Source organism: Scyliorhinus canicula, chromosome 1 (assembly GCF_902713615.1).
Source record: "Scyliorhinus canicula chromosome 1, sScyCan1.1, whole genome shotgun sequence".
Lineage (NCBI taxonomy): Eukaryota > Metazoa > Chordata > Chondrichthyes > Carcharhiniformes > Scyliorhinidae > Scyliorhinus > Scyliorhinus canicula.
In genome coordinates, this window is record NC_052146.1 from 284,575,107 (window position 1) to 284,593,313 (window position 18,207).

Consider the following 18,207-nt stretch of genomic DNA (forward strand, 5'->3'; position numbering starts at 1 on the left):
TCTTTGTTTATTGCCTGCCCCACCATAATGTTACTATTTAGTGGCCTATAGACTACTCCTACCAATGAATTTTTCACCTTACTATTCCTGATTTCCACCCAAATGGATTCAACCTTATCCTCCATAGCACCGATGTCATCCCTTACTATTGCCCGGATGTCATCCTTAAATAACAGAGCTATACCACCTTCCTTACCATCCACTCTGTCCTTCCGAATAGTTTAATACCCGTGGCTATTTAACTCCCAGTCGTGACCATCCTTTACCATGTTTCCGTGATGGCCACTAAATCATAGTCATTCACGATGATTTGCGCCATCAACTCATTTACCTTATTCTGAATACTACGAGCATTCAGGTAAAGTACACTTATGTTGGCTTTTATACCTCTGTTTTGAATCTTAACACTTTGATCAGTAACCTCTCCTAAGTTATATTTCCTCTTAACTTTTCTCTTAATTTTCCTTGTCGTTGAACCCATATCTTCATGTAACAACCTGCCGCATCGCTTACCATTAATGTTTTTACTTCCCATTTTATTCCTTTTAGTATTACTGGGCCTATTCACTGAGCTTCCTTCAGTCACTGTACCTTGTACTGTCGCCCTTTTTGATTTTTGACTATGTCTCCTGTGCCTTACACTTTCCCCCTTACTGGCTTTTGTTTCTGTCCCTGTTTTACTACCTTCCGACTTCCTCCATTGGTTCCCATCCCCCTGCAACATTAGTTTAAACCCTCCCCAACAGCTCTAGCAAACAACCCCCCTAGGACATCGGTTCCAGCCTTGCCCAGGTGCAGACCTTCCGGTTTGTACTGGTCCCACCTCCCCCAGAACCGGTTCCAATGCCCCCTCCCTCTTGCACCATCCCTCGAGCCACGCGTTCCTCCTATCTATCCTGACATTCCTACTCTGACTAGCTTGTGGCACAGGTAGCAATTCTGAGATTACTACCTTGGAGGTCCCACTTTTTAGTACAACTCCTAACTCCCTGAATTCAGCTTCTAGAACCTCGTCCCGTTTTTTACCTATATCGTTGGTGCCTATGTGCACCACGACAGAGCGCGCCCCCCCCCCCCCCCCCCGAAGGAGCCAGGGACAGTGGACGTGTCCCTGAGCTCCCACATCGTACACGAGGAGCATGACACGGATCTGGGATCTCCTGCCATGTCTTAAACCGTTGGTTAACTTGTACAAGTACAATTCCAAAAAAAAAACAAAGAAAAAAATAAATATACCAATGAAAAGAAAAAGGAAAAACTACTTACCAGTCACTTACCAAGGATAAAAAGCACCTCCTGCTCACTCAGCTTTGAATTCCCACCTAGCTTCAAATTCCCAAACTCACTCTTAGCTGTGGCTCACTCTGGCTGTGTCTTCTCTGGCTCACTGGGATATATCATTTAGGACTGAAGTGAGGAGAAATTTCTTCAACCAGAGAGTGATGAACCTGTGGCATCACTACCACAAAAAAATAGTTGAGGCGAAAACATTGTGCAATTTCAAGAAGGAATTAGATATTGTTCCTGGGGCTCAAGGGATATAGGGAGGAGGCGGGATCAGGGTATTGAACTTGATGATCCGCCATGATCATAATGAACGGCGGAGCAGGCTCGAAGGGCCGAATGGCCTCCTGCTTCTATTTTCTACGTATTTTTTTATGAATATAACTGCTACTTGCAGCTGCAGATCATTACCATAGACATGTCCATGTAAAAGAACATATATGTAAACTTAGTGAAAATTCTACTGCATATTGCGATTTCTTTTTTTTTTTAAATGGAACCTAATGTTAGATTTTATGATTGGCTGTGACCTTTTAGGACAGCAGCCTCAATTGTAGTACAGAGTTGTTGCAGTCACTGCAAATATCTGATTTTATAATTCATGCGTTTTAAAGGTATAACTTTTAGTTTGGAGATTAAAGTGTTACATTAAGTTAAATGGAAGCTTATTCTGTTAATTATAATATAAATGCCTCAATAAAATATTTTTACAAAAAAAATTAAATTAAATGGAAAACCTGATTGGGAACCTAGTAAACAACCCTAAAGTGAGTGTGAATCAATTAAAACCTGGGTTAATTTGAGTGTAAAGATAGCCTTCCAAAGTCACAACTGGAAGTGAAACAATGGATAACCCATTCTGGGCTGCTTAGTGGGACTAGGGAGTCTGGGAAGAGGAAATTTACATTGGAGATATGAATTATTCATATGGGTCACAGCATCAAGGTTTTAGTTCAAAAGGTTGTCATATTTTATACTCTTCCTGTGCCTAGTAGTGTACTAAGGCACTTTTGTCTGTTTCCATAATTGGTAATTCCTGGGAACAGGTAGCTAATTTGTCACCAGGGGCTTATAGTTTGAGGGGCACCACTCCACATCAAGCGTGGCTGACGGGGAGTCTCTCCCACTACCATCAGCTATTGGCATATGTGGCAGGATTTGCAGCTTGACGCACTCAACCTATTTGACTGCGCTATGAACTCACCTTCCTTGGCCATCAAGTCCTGGGATGGTACTTGAACCCAGAGCTTCTGGCTCAGAGACAGTGTTGCTACCCACTGCACCACAATGGTTCTGATGGTAAAGGTGGTTAATTACATTTCTGTTTGGGAACATCCAAATGTATGCCATGTTGCCATGGAGATGGGCATCTGTGGGTTAGAAAGCTTGTTTGCTTTATTTATCTGACTGTTCTCATAGAAGACAGTTGGAGTTTTGTTCCGATGCAGTTTGCAGCTCACTTAGAGAGAACAAGCTGCCAGCAGGGTCAGCTTGGAATGGTGTGAGAAGCCAGTTGTAAATCTGTTGGTGGTCAGAACAAGGAGCATAGAGGCCAATAGGAATCGGGGGTGTTCCTCCTCTGGAATCACAAAGTGGAAATTTTGAGTTGAGGCCCTTGCTCAGAAAGAGAAGCCCAAATTTATGAGGAATTAAAAATTGTCAGAGCTGCCAAGTAAAAATCATCAGTGGAAACCAGAGGGAAAGAACTCTGAAAGACTGAGGAATTGAGGAAAAATCAAAGTGGACTCCAAAGAGCTGTAGTATTCCGTTGGGTTGGTTTAACATATGTAAATTAGTAGCACTACTCTTGTTTAATTTTTGTCATATATATATGTATACATGCATTATGGGGCTGGTTTAGCACAGGGCTAAATTGCTGGCTTTTAAAGCAGACCAAGGCAGGCCAGCAGCACGGGTTCAATTCCCGTACCAGTCTCTCAGAACAGGCGCCGGAATGTGGCGACTAGGGGCTTTTCACAGTAACTTTATTTTGAAGCCTACTTGTGACAATAAGCAATTTTTGTTTCATTTCATTTTCATATACAATAATGTTTGCTTTTTTAAAAAAAACATTTTTTAGTAAGCCATTTATATAAACAACAAATAAGAGCAGAAGCAAAATTGTACACATAATAAATATCCAGCAAACGTTTGCTTTTTTTAAAAACAAAAATATTGTTGTGTTGCTGTGTCAGTTAATGGGGTGTTTGGATTTCTCTTTCGACATTAACAGTCCCTACTAGGATCGTACGTAACACAATGAAACATGTAATATCATGGTCAGTGAAAAATTATAATTTATATGATCACACAATTAGGCATGGGCTGTAGTTTATTTGTACAACTTTTGTTTCAAAGGAGGGATGTGATCATCTTTTTCTGAAGGAAGCTATTTTGGAACGGTTAAAAGATGACAGTCTAGAGGTAGTCCTGGTTGCTATGCAAGCTCTGGAGGTGAGTTGAGTATATTTTTATTAAAAATATTATGCTCATTCCCCTGCATAAAATGAAGAAGAGAGCCTTGTCTTGTTTTTGGATTATCTCATTTAATCTGTAGAAGTTATTTCATTTTACTTTAATGATGAAATAAAAATAAATATTTGTATTTCATTATTACCTGGAATGGAAAAACACTTCACAACCAAATAATTCAGTTTTATGTAACTCTTTTTGGTCTGCCTTTCAATTTAAAGAACTCGTGTGTCACAACGTCAGCATGCTTCAAAGCATTTGACAAGCAGTCTTATCGAACAAAAGTCTTGCAGCTAGTATAAACATTTCATATTGGAGGTGTCAGAGTTCATCGATCTTTTGATCCAGAATCTTAAAATTTGAAAACAGCGACAATTGGTCTCCAACCCAACAATTTATAAACCCCTCCAGTTTGCCTTTATAGACTACTTCCTTCAGGAAGGAGTCTTGGGGCAGTGGTCTTAAAGGGAAACACAGTTATTCTTAGCAGCTGGACATCACAGTGTCATGCTCCAAACCAGAGGCTTTCCACAATCAATGCTATGGGAGACCCACTAGTTCTCATGTGATGATACATTGATGAGCATTGCACATCCAAATATACATATGAACAAGGAGCAGGAGGAGGCCATTCAGCCCCTTGAGCCTGCTGCACCATTTAATAAGATCATGGCTGATCTAATAGTAACCTTAAATCTGCATCCCATTACCCCGAAAACCTATCACTCCCTTGCTTACTAAGAATCTATCCACCTCTGCCGTAAAAATATTCAAAGACTCTGGTTCCAACACCTTTTCAGGAAGAGAGTTCCAAGACTCATAACCCTCTGAATCAAAACATTTTGCACAGTGGCAGCTATAGGAAGATTCTGTCCTGTCTATCTAATGGTGCTAACCTCTTGCTCAAAGAGGGCTAAATATTAATGCTTAATTTTCAATTTCGTCCTGTTCCTTTTATAGGCCTTCTCTGGATGCATTGGTCAAGAAGAGACTGTATCTTGTCTTTTGCCGCTGTTTCAAAGAGCGGACCTTTCTGAGGATGAGCATTGGTGGGTATAATTTTAACAGCAGGATAGCGCTGTATAAATATAATATAGATAATTAAAATAATAAAAGCAGAGTCACAAAGGATTTTGCCAGACATTTTCTCTGCTTTCACCACATGTTACCCTTCAACTTCCCGCTGTCCCGTTTCTAAATTATTACATTTTAACAGGCGCTGGCTACCATCAAATCACAATTCTCTTACATTAGCTTTGGCCAAGAAGATTCAAGCCCTACCTGATCCTGTCCTCTCAATTGCTCCATAAGATCCAACAACACAAGTCATAGAATCCCTACAGTGCAGAAGGAGGTCATTCGGCCAATCGAGCCCGCACCGGCCCCTGGAAAATGCACCCCACCCAAGCCACGCCTCCACCCAATCCCAGTAACCCCACTTAACCTTTTGGACACTAAGGGACAATTGATCATGGCCAATCCACCTAGCCTGCACATCTTTGGACTGTGGGAGGAAACCGGAGTACAGGGAGGAAACCCACGGAGGCACAGGGAGAAGTGCAAACTCCACACACAGTTACCCGAGGCCGGAATTGAACCAGGGTCCCTGGTGCTGTGAGGCAGCAGTGCTAACCACTGCGCCACCGTGCCACCAACAAGTCACAGTATATTGGCTATGAACTGAAACATTAGCCGTGTCTCATCCTTCCACACCACTGACTTTGGCCAACAATAGATACAAGGAGATATAAAGGTCTGGGACCACGCACTAACCAATTCAAAAACAGCTTCTTCCCCGCTGTTACCAGACCCCTTACTGACCCTCTTACGGTATGAACTGATCTCTCTATGCATCTTCTCCACTGAGTAGCACTACATACCGTATGCTTCCCCTGATGTCTATGTATTTACATTGTGTATTTATTGTATGCCCTATGTTGTTCATGTATGGAATGATCTGCCTGGACTGTACACAGAACAATACTTTTCACTATCCCGGTACATGTGACAATAGGTCTGAATAACAAGTCTACTGTTGTACTAATTGACACAGCCAGCAAGCAAACCAGGCATTTTTAAAGCAAAAGCAGCTGCTGGATACGTGGATAAAAACAGAAAATACTGGAAATACTCAGTAGGTCAGTCAACATCTGGTGGCAAGAGAAAGAGAGTTAATATTCCAGGTCAAACGGTGGCATGGTGGTTAACACTGCTGTCTCACGGCGCCGAGAACCGGGAGTCCATGTGGAGTTTGCACACACTCCCATGTCTGCATGGGTCTCACCCCCACAACCCAAAGATGTGCAGGGTAGGTAGATTGGCCACGCTACATTGCTTCTCAATTGGGGGAAAAAAAGAATTGGGTGTTCTAAATTTATTTTAAAAAAACATTCCAGCTCAGTGACCTTTCTGAAGTCCTCAATCTTGAATGTTAACTCTTTCTCTATCCCCACAGATGCTGCCTGACCGGGTAAATATTTCTAGCATTTTTAAAGCTTTTCTAATCAATATTCGTTGATGCTGTGTGTTATGCTTGTACAAAATGAACTTTGCAAGCTTATGTCAGAGATACAAACAAATGTTCAGTTATTCAATTTGGGGCAAAAACAGTGACGAAGGATTTGCCTGCATTGGATGAACAGGATTATTTCACAAAGCATGATACATGTTGTACAATATCACCACTCACTAGAAGAATAAAACATTGCATCAATAACTATTGAAATGAAATGAAAATCGCTTATTGTCACGAGTAGGCTTCAATGAAGTTACTGTGAAAAGCCCCTAGTCGCCACATTCCGGCGCCTGTCCGGGGAGGCTGGTACGGGAATCGAACCGTGCTGCTGGCCTGCTTGGTGTGCTTTAAAAGCCAGCGATTTAGCCTGGTGAGCTAAACCAGCCCCTATTGTTTGCTATAAAAAGGTTGGGGGTGGGGGGGGGGGGGGGGGGGGGGAAGGAGTGACAAAACTGTTTTATTGTAATTCTCTTAACGCTCGTGCATTTAAAAAAATCTGTGTCTCCTCCACACTTTTGTGTATGTTTGCTTTTATTAAATATTTGCAGCATGTTATGCTTTCCAATATGTCATTTCTCCTAGGCATATTGTTCTTGAAGAGGCAGTAACGTTTTTAAGCTCAGGAAAATTGCACAATGGGAATGAAACACTGGCTAATCAAATATGGATGGCACTCCTGCCTTACATGGTCTTGACCAGTCCAGCCAAAGCATCGGCTGAGCAGAAAATAACAATCTTTATTGCTGATTCGGGTCTTTGCTCCAAGGCACCTCTATTCCATGGCTGGTCAACAGGTAAAAGGTGTTTGCTTATGACGATACTGCTTATCTCGAGCAGTTTAGCTCGGTGTACAATTTGAAAATATGACATTTTCATCTCTAAAATTTAATATATTTTGATTTGTGATGGGGGTAAGATTGAGAACCTGAGCGTTTCCAGTCAATTGTGTCATTCAGCAAACCGAATTCCAGCGCTCTTGAGAGGCTGTGATTTTTTGGGGGGTTTTTTTGTGGAAATGTTTAGGAACAGAATTGCTCGAACTGAACATCGATCTTTGTTGGGTATGCCCATTATCTGGTTGTTGACGCCCTGGCTTTGCTCATGGGCATACCAACTCTGCAGTTGTCAGGAATCATGTGCAAAAAAATATAGTGACCTTTTCAGAACAATGTCAATAAATCCAGGCTGCATTTAGTTCTCTTGACTCCCCTCACTTTTTAATTACAAAGACTTTCTATCAGTCTAAGCAACTCAGTGGTCCAGTGCAATTAATCCACCATACTGGAACACTATACAGTTGAAGAGTCGATGGACCGAATGGCCCACTCCTGTACTGTCGGGATCCTATGGATATCGTGTATTCATTTCGGGGGTGGTGCAAGACGGAGGGATTGGGCTAAGGGAGAAAAGTAGCCAAAATGTGAGTGGAAAGATCATTTTCTTAAATATATGCGTGGTAGAACTGCATTTTTCCTTGTGCACATTTACAAATTTAAAATAACCGTAGTAATCGGCTTGGGTACATGTTGCTTCCTTAAGTTGCTTGACTGTCTGCTTTTTATGGACGTTGACTTGGACTGCCTTGTAAGCCCTTGCATCTACATTTTAAAATTTTGCTCAGAGTATACATTGAAAACCACACTGTTCAAACCATTTTTTTTGGGAACAATGACCAAAGAATCCTGAGCCACGATGTGTACTTTAGTGAGATGCCTAATTATAAATTATTTTGCTCAACCGGTCCTGGAATAAGAGGGGCATAGATGAGGAAATATACATATTCTGAGGAATAGATTATTTTCTAAGATCGCCATATGGTGTATTTGTATTTCTGCAGCACTCCTAGAGCACAGTACACATGCTGATTATACACAAGAGGAATCACTGGGCTGCAAAGCGCTCGTTCAACGAGGAGCAAAATGCTCTGATTCCTTGTTTTATTACAAATGCTGTGTTCTCTGCTGCTTCACCTATCTTGTTTCCTGTACAGAACTCAAAAAAGTTATTGACAGCTCTACTTCAAAAGAAGTTGTGGGTGAAGCAAATCAGAAATTGATCCAGCTTCTGACGAATAACTTGTGTTTGATGGAACCTACTTCTCGGGCTCAAACAGTAAGTGTAAATTAAATGGAAATTAAACTTGCCATGCACCATGTGGAATGTTATTGTTGAAACCGTAACTCTAATCAATCTCTCTCTCCTCCCCACCCCAAATCTTCTTGGGAAACTTAAAAGGAAGTTGGCATAAATATTTGAGGAAGGGACAGTTTTTAAATTTCGCCAGACGAACTACGGAATCTTTCCTGGTCATGTTTATGTTTCCTTGCTGCCAGGTGCTCTGAACTAAGTGAGCTTTGATCGGGCGCATTGGAAGGCAATTTGGTCATTGCAAGTTCAAAGGGGTCAGGAAGCAAACCTGGAATCATGCTATCTGGTTCACCTACTGTTATGGAACTTTTGACTAAAACAATGGTTATTCGACTAGTTAGGTCTATAGCACTACTTATTAGCCTTATCTTTCACTTTCATCTCTCCTTGTTTTTCATTTTTCTCGCTCTTATTGCAATTTGCATAGTTTCTCACTTACTCTCACGGACTTTCTCAGTGTATATCTCTTGTTCTCACATTTTCTCTGAACATCATCTCATCTCGCTATATCTTTTACTCAACATTTATCATTCTGTACTCCTCCATCACTTCCTCTTTCTACTTCTCCCTCAGCCTCCTCTAATCTTTCATCTTCAGTTGAAACCTGTAGCTGATGCGGGGCAATAACAGTACTTATACAAATGAGTTAATGTTGAGTTAATGTAAGTGCCCAAAGTACAACCCTAGCCTTCTGAACCCATCCTGATTTCATGTAGGCCTCCAGGGAACAAACTGATGGGCTTGGATGGGGAGGTGGGCCCGAGTTGGGAGGTCAGGTGTGAGCAAGTGTGACGGCTGAATTTAATGGAAAATAAAGTCAGTAAATATTAATGAGCGACCCTCCTTATTTCAGTGGCTGAGCCTACGAAGAGAAATAAATAACATTAAGGATTGAATTATAGAGAAATCACAACAAACTAAATACATTAAGTGGCTGAACTTGGAAACAATTTTATATCCAATGGAAACCGAAGGATGAAATGTACTGAATTGAAGTGGAAACATGTCTAGCAGAGATGCTTGTGAGATAGACCCCAGGAACGAGAGACCATCAAAACTACTGCAAGGGGGAAATGACAACTCCAGTAATAAGATTACATTAAAATACAAGTTCATCGTAAAATGTAATCCTGGGATGCTGGATGATTGAGAACAGGTGGAGTTTCACTTTTAGAAAATGTTTAAATATAACAATCCATAAAGAGCTGCTTAGAAGAAGGGGGAAAGGTGATTTAAAAAAAAAAAAATAGTTTGAGATGTGAGCAGCACTGACAGGGCCAGCATTTGCTGCCCATCCCGTGATGGCTTTGGTACAATATCATGACATTGTGCATGGGAACAGGAAAGGGGGCACTCCCAGTGTGGAGCATGAAATGCATTGATGTTGCTAAGAATTGTGACTATATTTATTGCTTTGTTTGCAGATGGGAAATCTCATCCAAATCATTGGAATAGAGTCCTCCAGTGTGAAGCAGAAGCTGATCTCCAGTGTGCTGAGTTTTGCTTTAGTTCAGACCATGGAGAAACAATCAGACCTCGATAGTTTGCCCATTGCTTTGCAACTGTATGATGTTATGGAGAAAAAGCTAAAGAAAGTAATTTCAAAAACTTCAGATATGGTAAGAAGCCTTAACTTCTTTGGGGAATGTACCAGCTTTTCAGAATTGAAAGCAAATAATTGCAGTGTTTGTTGATTGTTCTGAGAATTTTACAAACAACGAAGCATTATTTTTTCACTCTTTATCTTCCCTCCTGAAGAGTTTTGTCAGGGATTTCTTTGGGAATTTTCCCATTACCCGCCATAACTTGGGCAGGACGTCAGTGAAACCCCATTCTTGCCATTTATGTGGAATTGCTGACACAACTATAACCCCCTGATTGGGGGTATTCCTGACAAAATTCCCACTACACATTGGATTGGATTTTATTTATGGTCACGTGTACTGAGGTACAGTGAAAGGTATTTTTCTGGGAGCAGATCATTAAGTACATGAAAATAAAATACATAATAGGGCAACACAAGGTGCACAATGTAACTACATAACACCGGCATCGGGTGAAGCATACAGGGGTGTAGTGCTAATCAGGTCAGTTCATAAGAGGGTCATTTAGGAGTCTGGCAAACAGTGGAAAAGAAGCTGTTTTTGAATCTGTTGGTGCGTGATCTCATACTTTTGTATCTCCTGCCTGATATAAGAAGTTGGAAGAATGAGTAAGCCGGGTGGGAGGGGCCTTTGATCATGCTACCCGCTTTCCCAAGGCAGTGGGAGGTGTCGATGGATGGGAGGCAGGTTCGTGATGCAGCCAGATAGGATGCTTTCTTTGGTACATCAATAAAAGTTGGTAAAACAGGGATAGGGTGGAAGTGAGGGCTTAAAGGGTCGATGCAGACACGATGGGCTGAATGGCCTCCTTCTGCACTCTATGTTCTATGTATGTGCTATGAATTAATGTGGACGTGCCGAATTTCCTTAGTTTTCTGAGGAGGTATAGGCGCTGTTGTGATTTCTTGGTGGTAGCGTCGACGTGGGTGGACCAGGACAGATTTTTGGAGATGTGTACCCCGAGAAATTTGAAGCGACTAACCATCTCCACCTCGGCCTCGTTGATGCTGACAGGGGTGTGTACAGTACTTTGCTTCCTGAAGTCAATGACCAGCTCTTTAGTTTTGCTGGCATTGAGGGAGAGATTGTTGTCGCTGCACCACTCCACTAGGTTCTCCATCTCCCTCTTGTATTCTGACTCGTCATTATTCGAGATCCGGCCCACTATGGTCATATCGTCAGCAAACTTGTAGATAGGAGTTGGAACCAAATTTTGCCATGCAGTCGTGTGCGTACAGGGAGTATATTAGGGGGCTAATTATGCAACTTTGAGAGGCCCGGTATGGAGGACTATTGTGGAGGAGGTGTTGTTGTTTATTCCTACTGATTGTGGTCTGTGGGTCAGAAAGTCGAGGATCCAGTTGCAGAGTGAGGAGCCAAGTCTTGGGTTTTGGAGCGTTGATATGAGCTTGGTTGGGATTATGGTATTGAAGGCGGAGCTGTAGTCAATAAATGGGAGTCTGATGTAGGATATATAGCCTCAAGTAGTCACATGAGTTTGCATTCTCCATGTGTGAGCCTGACATTGCTACGTGGGACATCAACATACAAAAGTCCCTTTGATGCACACAAGATGCCTGTGGTCAAATGCACACTCAAACTCCAGTTAATATCTGCGGATGCCTCCTCAGAATACCCCCAGTGGATTGTCAAGAGTAAGAGTTTCCAATTCTAATCCTTAAAATACCCGTTAAAATCTTCTCTTGTAGTCATGTTTTCTATTAGCAGTTTGCATTCCAAAACCTAGTCCACATTTTCCAAAAGGTTGTGAACAGAGCTTCCTCTCCCTTTTTATCAGTTAATCCACTCCAGGATTTTGCACCAATCCATTTCAAGATTTTGTATCGACTGACTTCCACAGTTACATACACTCTGATATCAAGCCAATACTGTCTTCCCAATTACTTTAAAATTTGTTTCACAGACTGTGGTAAGACATTCCAAAGTTTAGGATTACTTTAGAAACTTTTAGGATTCCTTTAGCTTCTTGGGTGACACGTGGTGCAGTGGTTAGCACTGGGACTGTGGTGCTGAGGGCCCGGGTTCGAATCCTGGCCCTGGGTCACTGTCCATGTGGAGTTTGCACATTCGCTCCGTGTCTGCGTGGGTTTCACCCCCACATCCCAAAGATGTGCAGGTTAGGTGGATTGGCCACGCTAAATTGCCCCTTAATTTGAAAAAATAATTGGGGACTCCAAATTTATATTAAAGAAAAAAGAACCTAGCTTCTCATCAGCTGATTTAGTCTCAATTTTGTCTCTGGTGACCATGAACAGTATATATCCTGTTCTCTTTCCAGGTTTCTTGAACCAACACCCCAGTAACGTCTCTGGAGCTTGCTTTCTTGCACACTACTCCAGCTGTCTATCTGCAACTGCCCTAGCTTTCAGTTAATAAAAACTAAGAACAGAGGAAAGCCTTTTGTTTTACCTTACAGGGACCTTAGTCGGGAAACAGCTTGCATACTTTGGCTGGCCTATTGAATTTTCACACTATAGCACTCTGGTATCCCATAGAATATCAGCTGGAATTGAAACCAACACCCACACATGCAAACACCTTTGTCCAGCATGAATATAGCTATTTGTCATTTCCAGACACACAAACCTTAAATTGAACCCACCTACCTTTTTTCTAATGTTTACCAATAATATTTACAAATATAAATCCCGTAATACTACCTTTGTTTTCATAACACCTCCAGCACCTATACGTTTTTAAGTCCACATGTACAGGGCTCTTCTGTAATCTTCTGTGTTCACTGTGTTCAGCTGTCAAATGTTGTGAGCACACATGTTACACCATTATTGAGTTAATATGTCTGCACTTAGTTCATCCAGTGGGTTTTGCCACTATAAATTTCAACGAAATTATTCAGACTAAAAGCTAATTGCCTTCAATCTCATTAGCAAACTTATACTGACCTATTTAGTATCCCCTTAATGCAACATCATTCTCTATTTACTCTACAACATGTACACTGGCTTGTCATCTGTTCCAAGTCATCGAAGTGTAAGCGTTGAACAGTTGTGAATGTAAACCACACCTTGCAATTATTTCTGTTGTAATAGTATAATATAAACTTCCAGGATAAATGAAATGGAAGAGGAAAGGAATCTGTTGTGCCAGAAATCCTACTTTGTGCAATTGGAGCACAAGAATGTCAGATGGGGACAAGGTTAAACAGGATATCGAACAAGACTTGTGCACCTCTTTCATGCAATCATAGAATCCCTACAGTGCAGACAGAGGCCATTTGACCAATCGAGTCTGCACTGACCCTCTGAAAGAACACCCTACCCAGACCCACCCGCTCCACCTCTGCAAACCCACTCAAACCACACGTCTTTTGGACACTAAGGGGCAATTATCGCATGACCAATCCACCTAACCTGCACATCTTTGGACTGTGGCAGGAAACCCACGCAAACACAGGGAGAATGTGCAAACTCCACACAGACAATCGCCCAAGGCAGGAATTGAATCTGGGTCTGGTGCTGTGAGGCAGCAGTGCTAGCCACCGTGCCACCCTGGAAAATAGTCTGAACTTGAGTGTATTGTTTTAAAATTGAGATAATTTTTCCCTCCAGGATAAAACACTGGGATCCCAGAGGCTAAATTGAAGATTTGAAAATTTCAACCTCCCTCTTAGTCACAAATGCACTTGAAAAATGAAATGAAATGAAAATCACTTATTGTCACAAGGAGGCTTCAAATGAAGTTGCTGTGAAAAGCCCTTAGTCGCCACATCCCGGTGCCTGTTCAGGGAGGCTGGTACGGGAACATCAGCCTACCAGTATACGGGCTGGTACACTTCACAATAAAAACATTCCCTTAGCATGCTGAATGTTTCAAAATTAATCTAATCACTCTCCCCATTCAATATTGCAGACCATTTGTCAAAAGTGGCATCTTGATTCTGTTCAAGGGAACGTGGTACCAGCAGGCCTGCTTACTGAATATGTGGAGAGTATGAAGCATGGCAATGCTATAAATTCAGAAACTGGATTAATGCACACTTTGTTGCTGAAGAAATTTATTGTTGCTTTCAAACCTCCTGAATCACTGTTGAAAGGTGAGTTATTTAAAATGGGGTATTGGCTATTAGCAACTTGAGCATAAATAGCATGATGTATGTATATCCGCAGTTTGTATCGGTGATGATTCACTTCTACTGATTTATTTTTTGAGCTGAAGAATAGAAGGTCTCATATGGAAGTAATGTAACCAAAATTGAATAATGAGTGTTAGTTTGCTTGGAAATAATGTTGGGTTTGGGGGGGGGAGATTTTAAGCCAGTTGTTCTTGAGCATGGCTGACATTTAAAAACTAACTCCATTAGCAGAATATGCTGCCAACTCTTAATTTCTTTTAAGGGCTGTTTATGGATTTATGTTTTAAATGCAAGAAAGACAAGTATGCCTTCTGTTTCAGAGCACACTTTCACTGGTTGGTGATCTAAGTTGATTTTAGTTCATATATGTATGCCACAAAACTCTTAACTTGTGGGATAATTCACTGAGTGAAGTTATGGTTCAGGACTGCATTTGCAGATAGAATAAGTTGCAAGTCTATACAGCGGTTGCATGTTGCACCTTATCCGAACATTGTATTCTAAAGTAAGGTTTCAGAAGCAACATTTGAGTGTTGTCAGCAAAGGTCTTAACATTGTGCAGACCTTGCTGCAGGCAGACATGAGCTGCTTTGCTAGCGGAAGAGTCACAAATGGAATTAACATGGAATGGACAGTAAACACCCACTGCTTACTTTATGACAGAAGATGGTCTTTGATGAAGCACCTGAAGCTGGTTGGGTCAAGGACTACCTGACAGACTGGGATTTGGGGCTTTTGAGAACCTGAGCTGTCTTCCTTGCGATTCCAGGCATTAGTTTTGTTCAGGCTCCTTGGTGGCAAATTTCAGTACAGTATTGCATTGATGTCAGGGGAAGTGACTCTCACCTCATCTCATTGTCATTTTCCGTTGCTGAATGACAAATTGGCAGATTTAATTGATTAAAATTTCACAACTCGTTCTAACCAGTTCATTGTCATGACCACTCGGCTACCACACCAAACTTGTATTTTCTTATTGCAAAGTTTTAGGTCAGACTTGGTGGAACCCTGAAACTTTGGATGGGCGAAGCTGTGATTATCTTCATCTTCTCATCGATGTGTTCGACCTGACTGTTTGCGGTGCTAATGAAGGAAGCCTTGCAAAGAGCTTCAGGACACTAGTGCATTTTCTGTTTCAGGTGAGTTAAAATTTAATCCATGATTTAGGGCAAGGAGAAACAAATATTAGAAAAGAAAAAGAACCAATCCAGATTGTTTGTGCAATGTTTAACAATGGGATTGAACTGATGCCATTACTTTTGTGGTTCCAATTCAAGCGTTCCAATTCAAATTCAGCTGCTTATTTCTGGTTTCCTTTTTCTACAATTTACCTCATTCTCACTCCACTAACTACGCGCACTCATTTTCTTTTCCACGGGTTTCAGAGCCAATTCAGGTAGAACTTTGGATTCAGTATTTGTCTTAACGGAACATATATTTTAAGTAAGGTGCGCAAACTGCCATGCACTAAATGGAGTTGGGGACTAAGTGCATTTGCTTGTTTGTGGGGCTGAAGCATTTTCAATTATCCCACTGCAACTCATTACAATAGAGCAATAATCAAAGATCTTGAATAATTTGCAATTTGCCTCGGGAGACTAGAATTTTCAGATCTCCATCTGATCATTTTGTGCCAACAAGTTCAGGATTGTTTTCCCCATCCAAAGGGGGAATAATTATATTTGAATGTATGTAACCACTTCCTGAATTAGGCCACTCTCGGTGCTTGAGGTTTTTCTGGTGGGTCATAAAACTGATTATCATCAGGAGGAGCAAAATTAATTTAAGGTAAATTGATGTATTGTTTTTTTTAAAAAACTCTATCCTTTTGCTTTTCAATGCTTATTGGTATTGCAGACCCACCTGAACAACCCCAGTCATCTCTTCAAGTTCTTGTCGCTTCTATGGAGCTACAACTGTAACCTTAGCAACCAGTTAAACCGTACAGTAAGTGCTGTATTACAGACTCGAGCCCTTTACTTGGGACACACTCTACTTGCATCGCTGTCTGCAGAGAATAGAAATCTGGTTGCATCTCCATCGTCCCCAGGTATGGTTCATCTAAAATTGCTTCCTTGATATATTCAATGGCTAAATTGATATGTTAAATATTTTCCATAATTTTAAAACTGATGTCACTTTATTTCCAAATTATGATTGGCTTTCAGTGGTGATATCCTTAGTCATCAGTTTAGGAAATCCCGTGAGAGAGGTGCGCCGGGGAGCTATTGCATGCCTGCAAACGTTAACCAAGGTGAAAGGGTCCATCTATCAAGTGGTGATCGAAAAGCTTGTCCATGTGGCAGAAGAGGTTATTGCAGATCCCACTCATTTAAACCAGGTAAGAAAGGAGACAGGGACTATTCTATTTTCCCCTCAGTATATTTATGCAATGTTTTAAAGCGCTTATTGGCAAAAGTAGGCTTCAATGAAGTTACAGTGAAAAGCCCCTAGTCGTCACATCAGCGCCTGTTCGGGGAGGCCGGTACGGGAATTGAACCCGCGCTGCTGGCATTGTTCTGCATTACAAGCCAGCTGTTTAGCCCACTGTGCTAAATTTTAATTCACTTGTTTTGAAATTTCACTTGGTTATTGTAGTTTTCATAAATGTCACCAAGTTTCTTCATTTCGTTTTAATTTGCTGTATTCTACTGGCCTTTAAGAGGGATCCATCGAGAACAAATGAATAAGAATAGACCATTTTGCCTCATGGGCCTATTCTGCTCTTTCATTGAGATTTAGGTTGATCTGTGACCTAATTCCATATACCCACCGTAGCCCCATATCCTATAATACTTTGGTTAGTAAAACACAAACAGTCCCAAATTAAAAATAAAATAGCATCGACTGCCATTTCCTTGTAGAAGTGTTTCTTGACTTCAATCAAAGAGGGAAAGAGACAGAGAACAGGAAACTGCAAGTCAGTTATCTTAACATCTGACAGATGGAAAATTTTAGAAGGTATTAATGAAGATGATATAGCACTTGGAAAAATTCAAGGTAATCAGACAGCGTCAACAAAGCTTTGTGAAAGGGAAATCATCTTTAACCAATTTTTTAAAGTTCTTTGAAGAATTGACATGATCATAGAATTTACGGTGCAGAAGGAGGCCATTCGGCCCACCGAGTCTGCACCGGCCCTTGGAAAGAGCATCCTACCGAAGCCCACCCTATCCCCGTATCCCAGTAATCCCACCCCACCTTTCTGGACATTAATAGCAATTTATCATGGCCAATCCACCTAACCGGCACATCTTTGGACTGTGGGAGGAAATTGGAGCACCCGGAGGAAACCCACGCAGGCACTGGGAGAATGTGCAGTCTCCGCACAGACAGTGACCCAAGTCGGGAATCGAACCTGGGATCCTGGAGCTGTGAAGCAACTGTGCTACCGTGCTGCCCTGATAGATGGAGTCAGTGGATATACTGTACTTGGATTTCCAGAAGGCATTTGAGAATGTGCTACACCAAAGGTTATTGCGAAGAATAGAATCTCATCGTGTAAGGGGTAATGTATTGGCATGGATTGAAGATTGGGAAATGGAGGGTAGGCATAAATAGGTAATTTTCTGGTTGAAAAGATGTAATGAGCGGCGTGTTACAAGGATCATTGCTGGGGCCTCAACCTTTTACAATTTGTATCAATGACTTGGATGAAAGGACCAAAATATGTTTATTAAATTTGTTGGTGACACAAAGATAGGTAGGCAAGTAAGATGTGAAGAGGAACTAAGGAGGCTACAAAGGGGTATAGATGGGTTAAGTAAGTGGGCAAAATCTGGCAAATGTAGTATAATGTGGAAAAAAGACAAACTGTCCATTTTGGCAGGAATAATACAAAAGAAGAACATGATTAAAATGGTGAGGGATTGCAGAACTCTGAGATGCAGAGGGGTCTACTTGCCCTAGTGCATGAATCTGAAAAGGTTAGTATGCGGGCACCGCAAGTAATTAGGAAAGCTAATAGAATGTTATTGTTCATTGTGAGAATTGAGTTTTATGAGGAAAGGTTAAACAGATTGTATCCGCTAGAGTTTAGAAGAGTAAGGGTTGATTTGATTGAAGCATAA

The 18,207-nt window shown here is 41.3% G+C and overlaps 1 protein-coding gene across 2 annotated transcripts in view; it reads left to right on the plus strand.

Annotated features, from left to right (window-relative positions):
* Positions 1 to 18,207, plus strand: part of heatr1 (HEAT repeat containing 1) — a 95,879-nt gene that overhangs the window by 30,523 nt on the left and 47,149 nt on the right. For both annotated transcript variants that reach the window (XM_038814348.1, XM_038814341.1), the window contains exons 13-21: positions 3,643 to 3,738; positions 4,717 to 4,805; positions 6,854 to 7,065; positions 8,262 to 8,383; positions 9,844 to 10,038; positions 13,915 to 14,098; positions 15,122 to 15,276; positions 15,995 to 16,187; positions 16,306 to 16,478. In XM_038814348.1, coding sequence (XP_038670276.1) covers positions 3,643 to 3,738; positions 4,717 to 4,805; positions 6,854 to 7,065; positions 8,262 to 8,383; positions 9,844 to 10,038; positions 13,915 to 14,098; positions 15,122 to 15,276; positions 15,995 to 16,187; positions 16,306 to 16,478 — 1,419 coding nt within the window. The remainder of the gene's footprint in view (positions 1 to 3,642; positions 3,739 to 4,716; positions 4,806 to 6,853; positions 7,066 to 8,261; positions 8,384 to 9,843; positions 10,039 to 13,914; positions 14,099 to 15,121; positions 15,277 to 15,994; positions 16,188 to 16,305; positions 16,479 to 18,207) is intronic.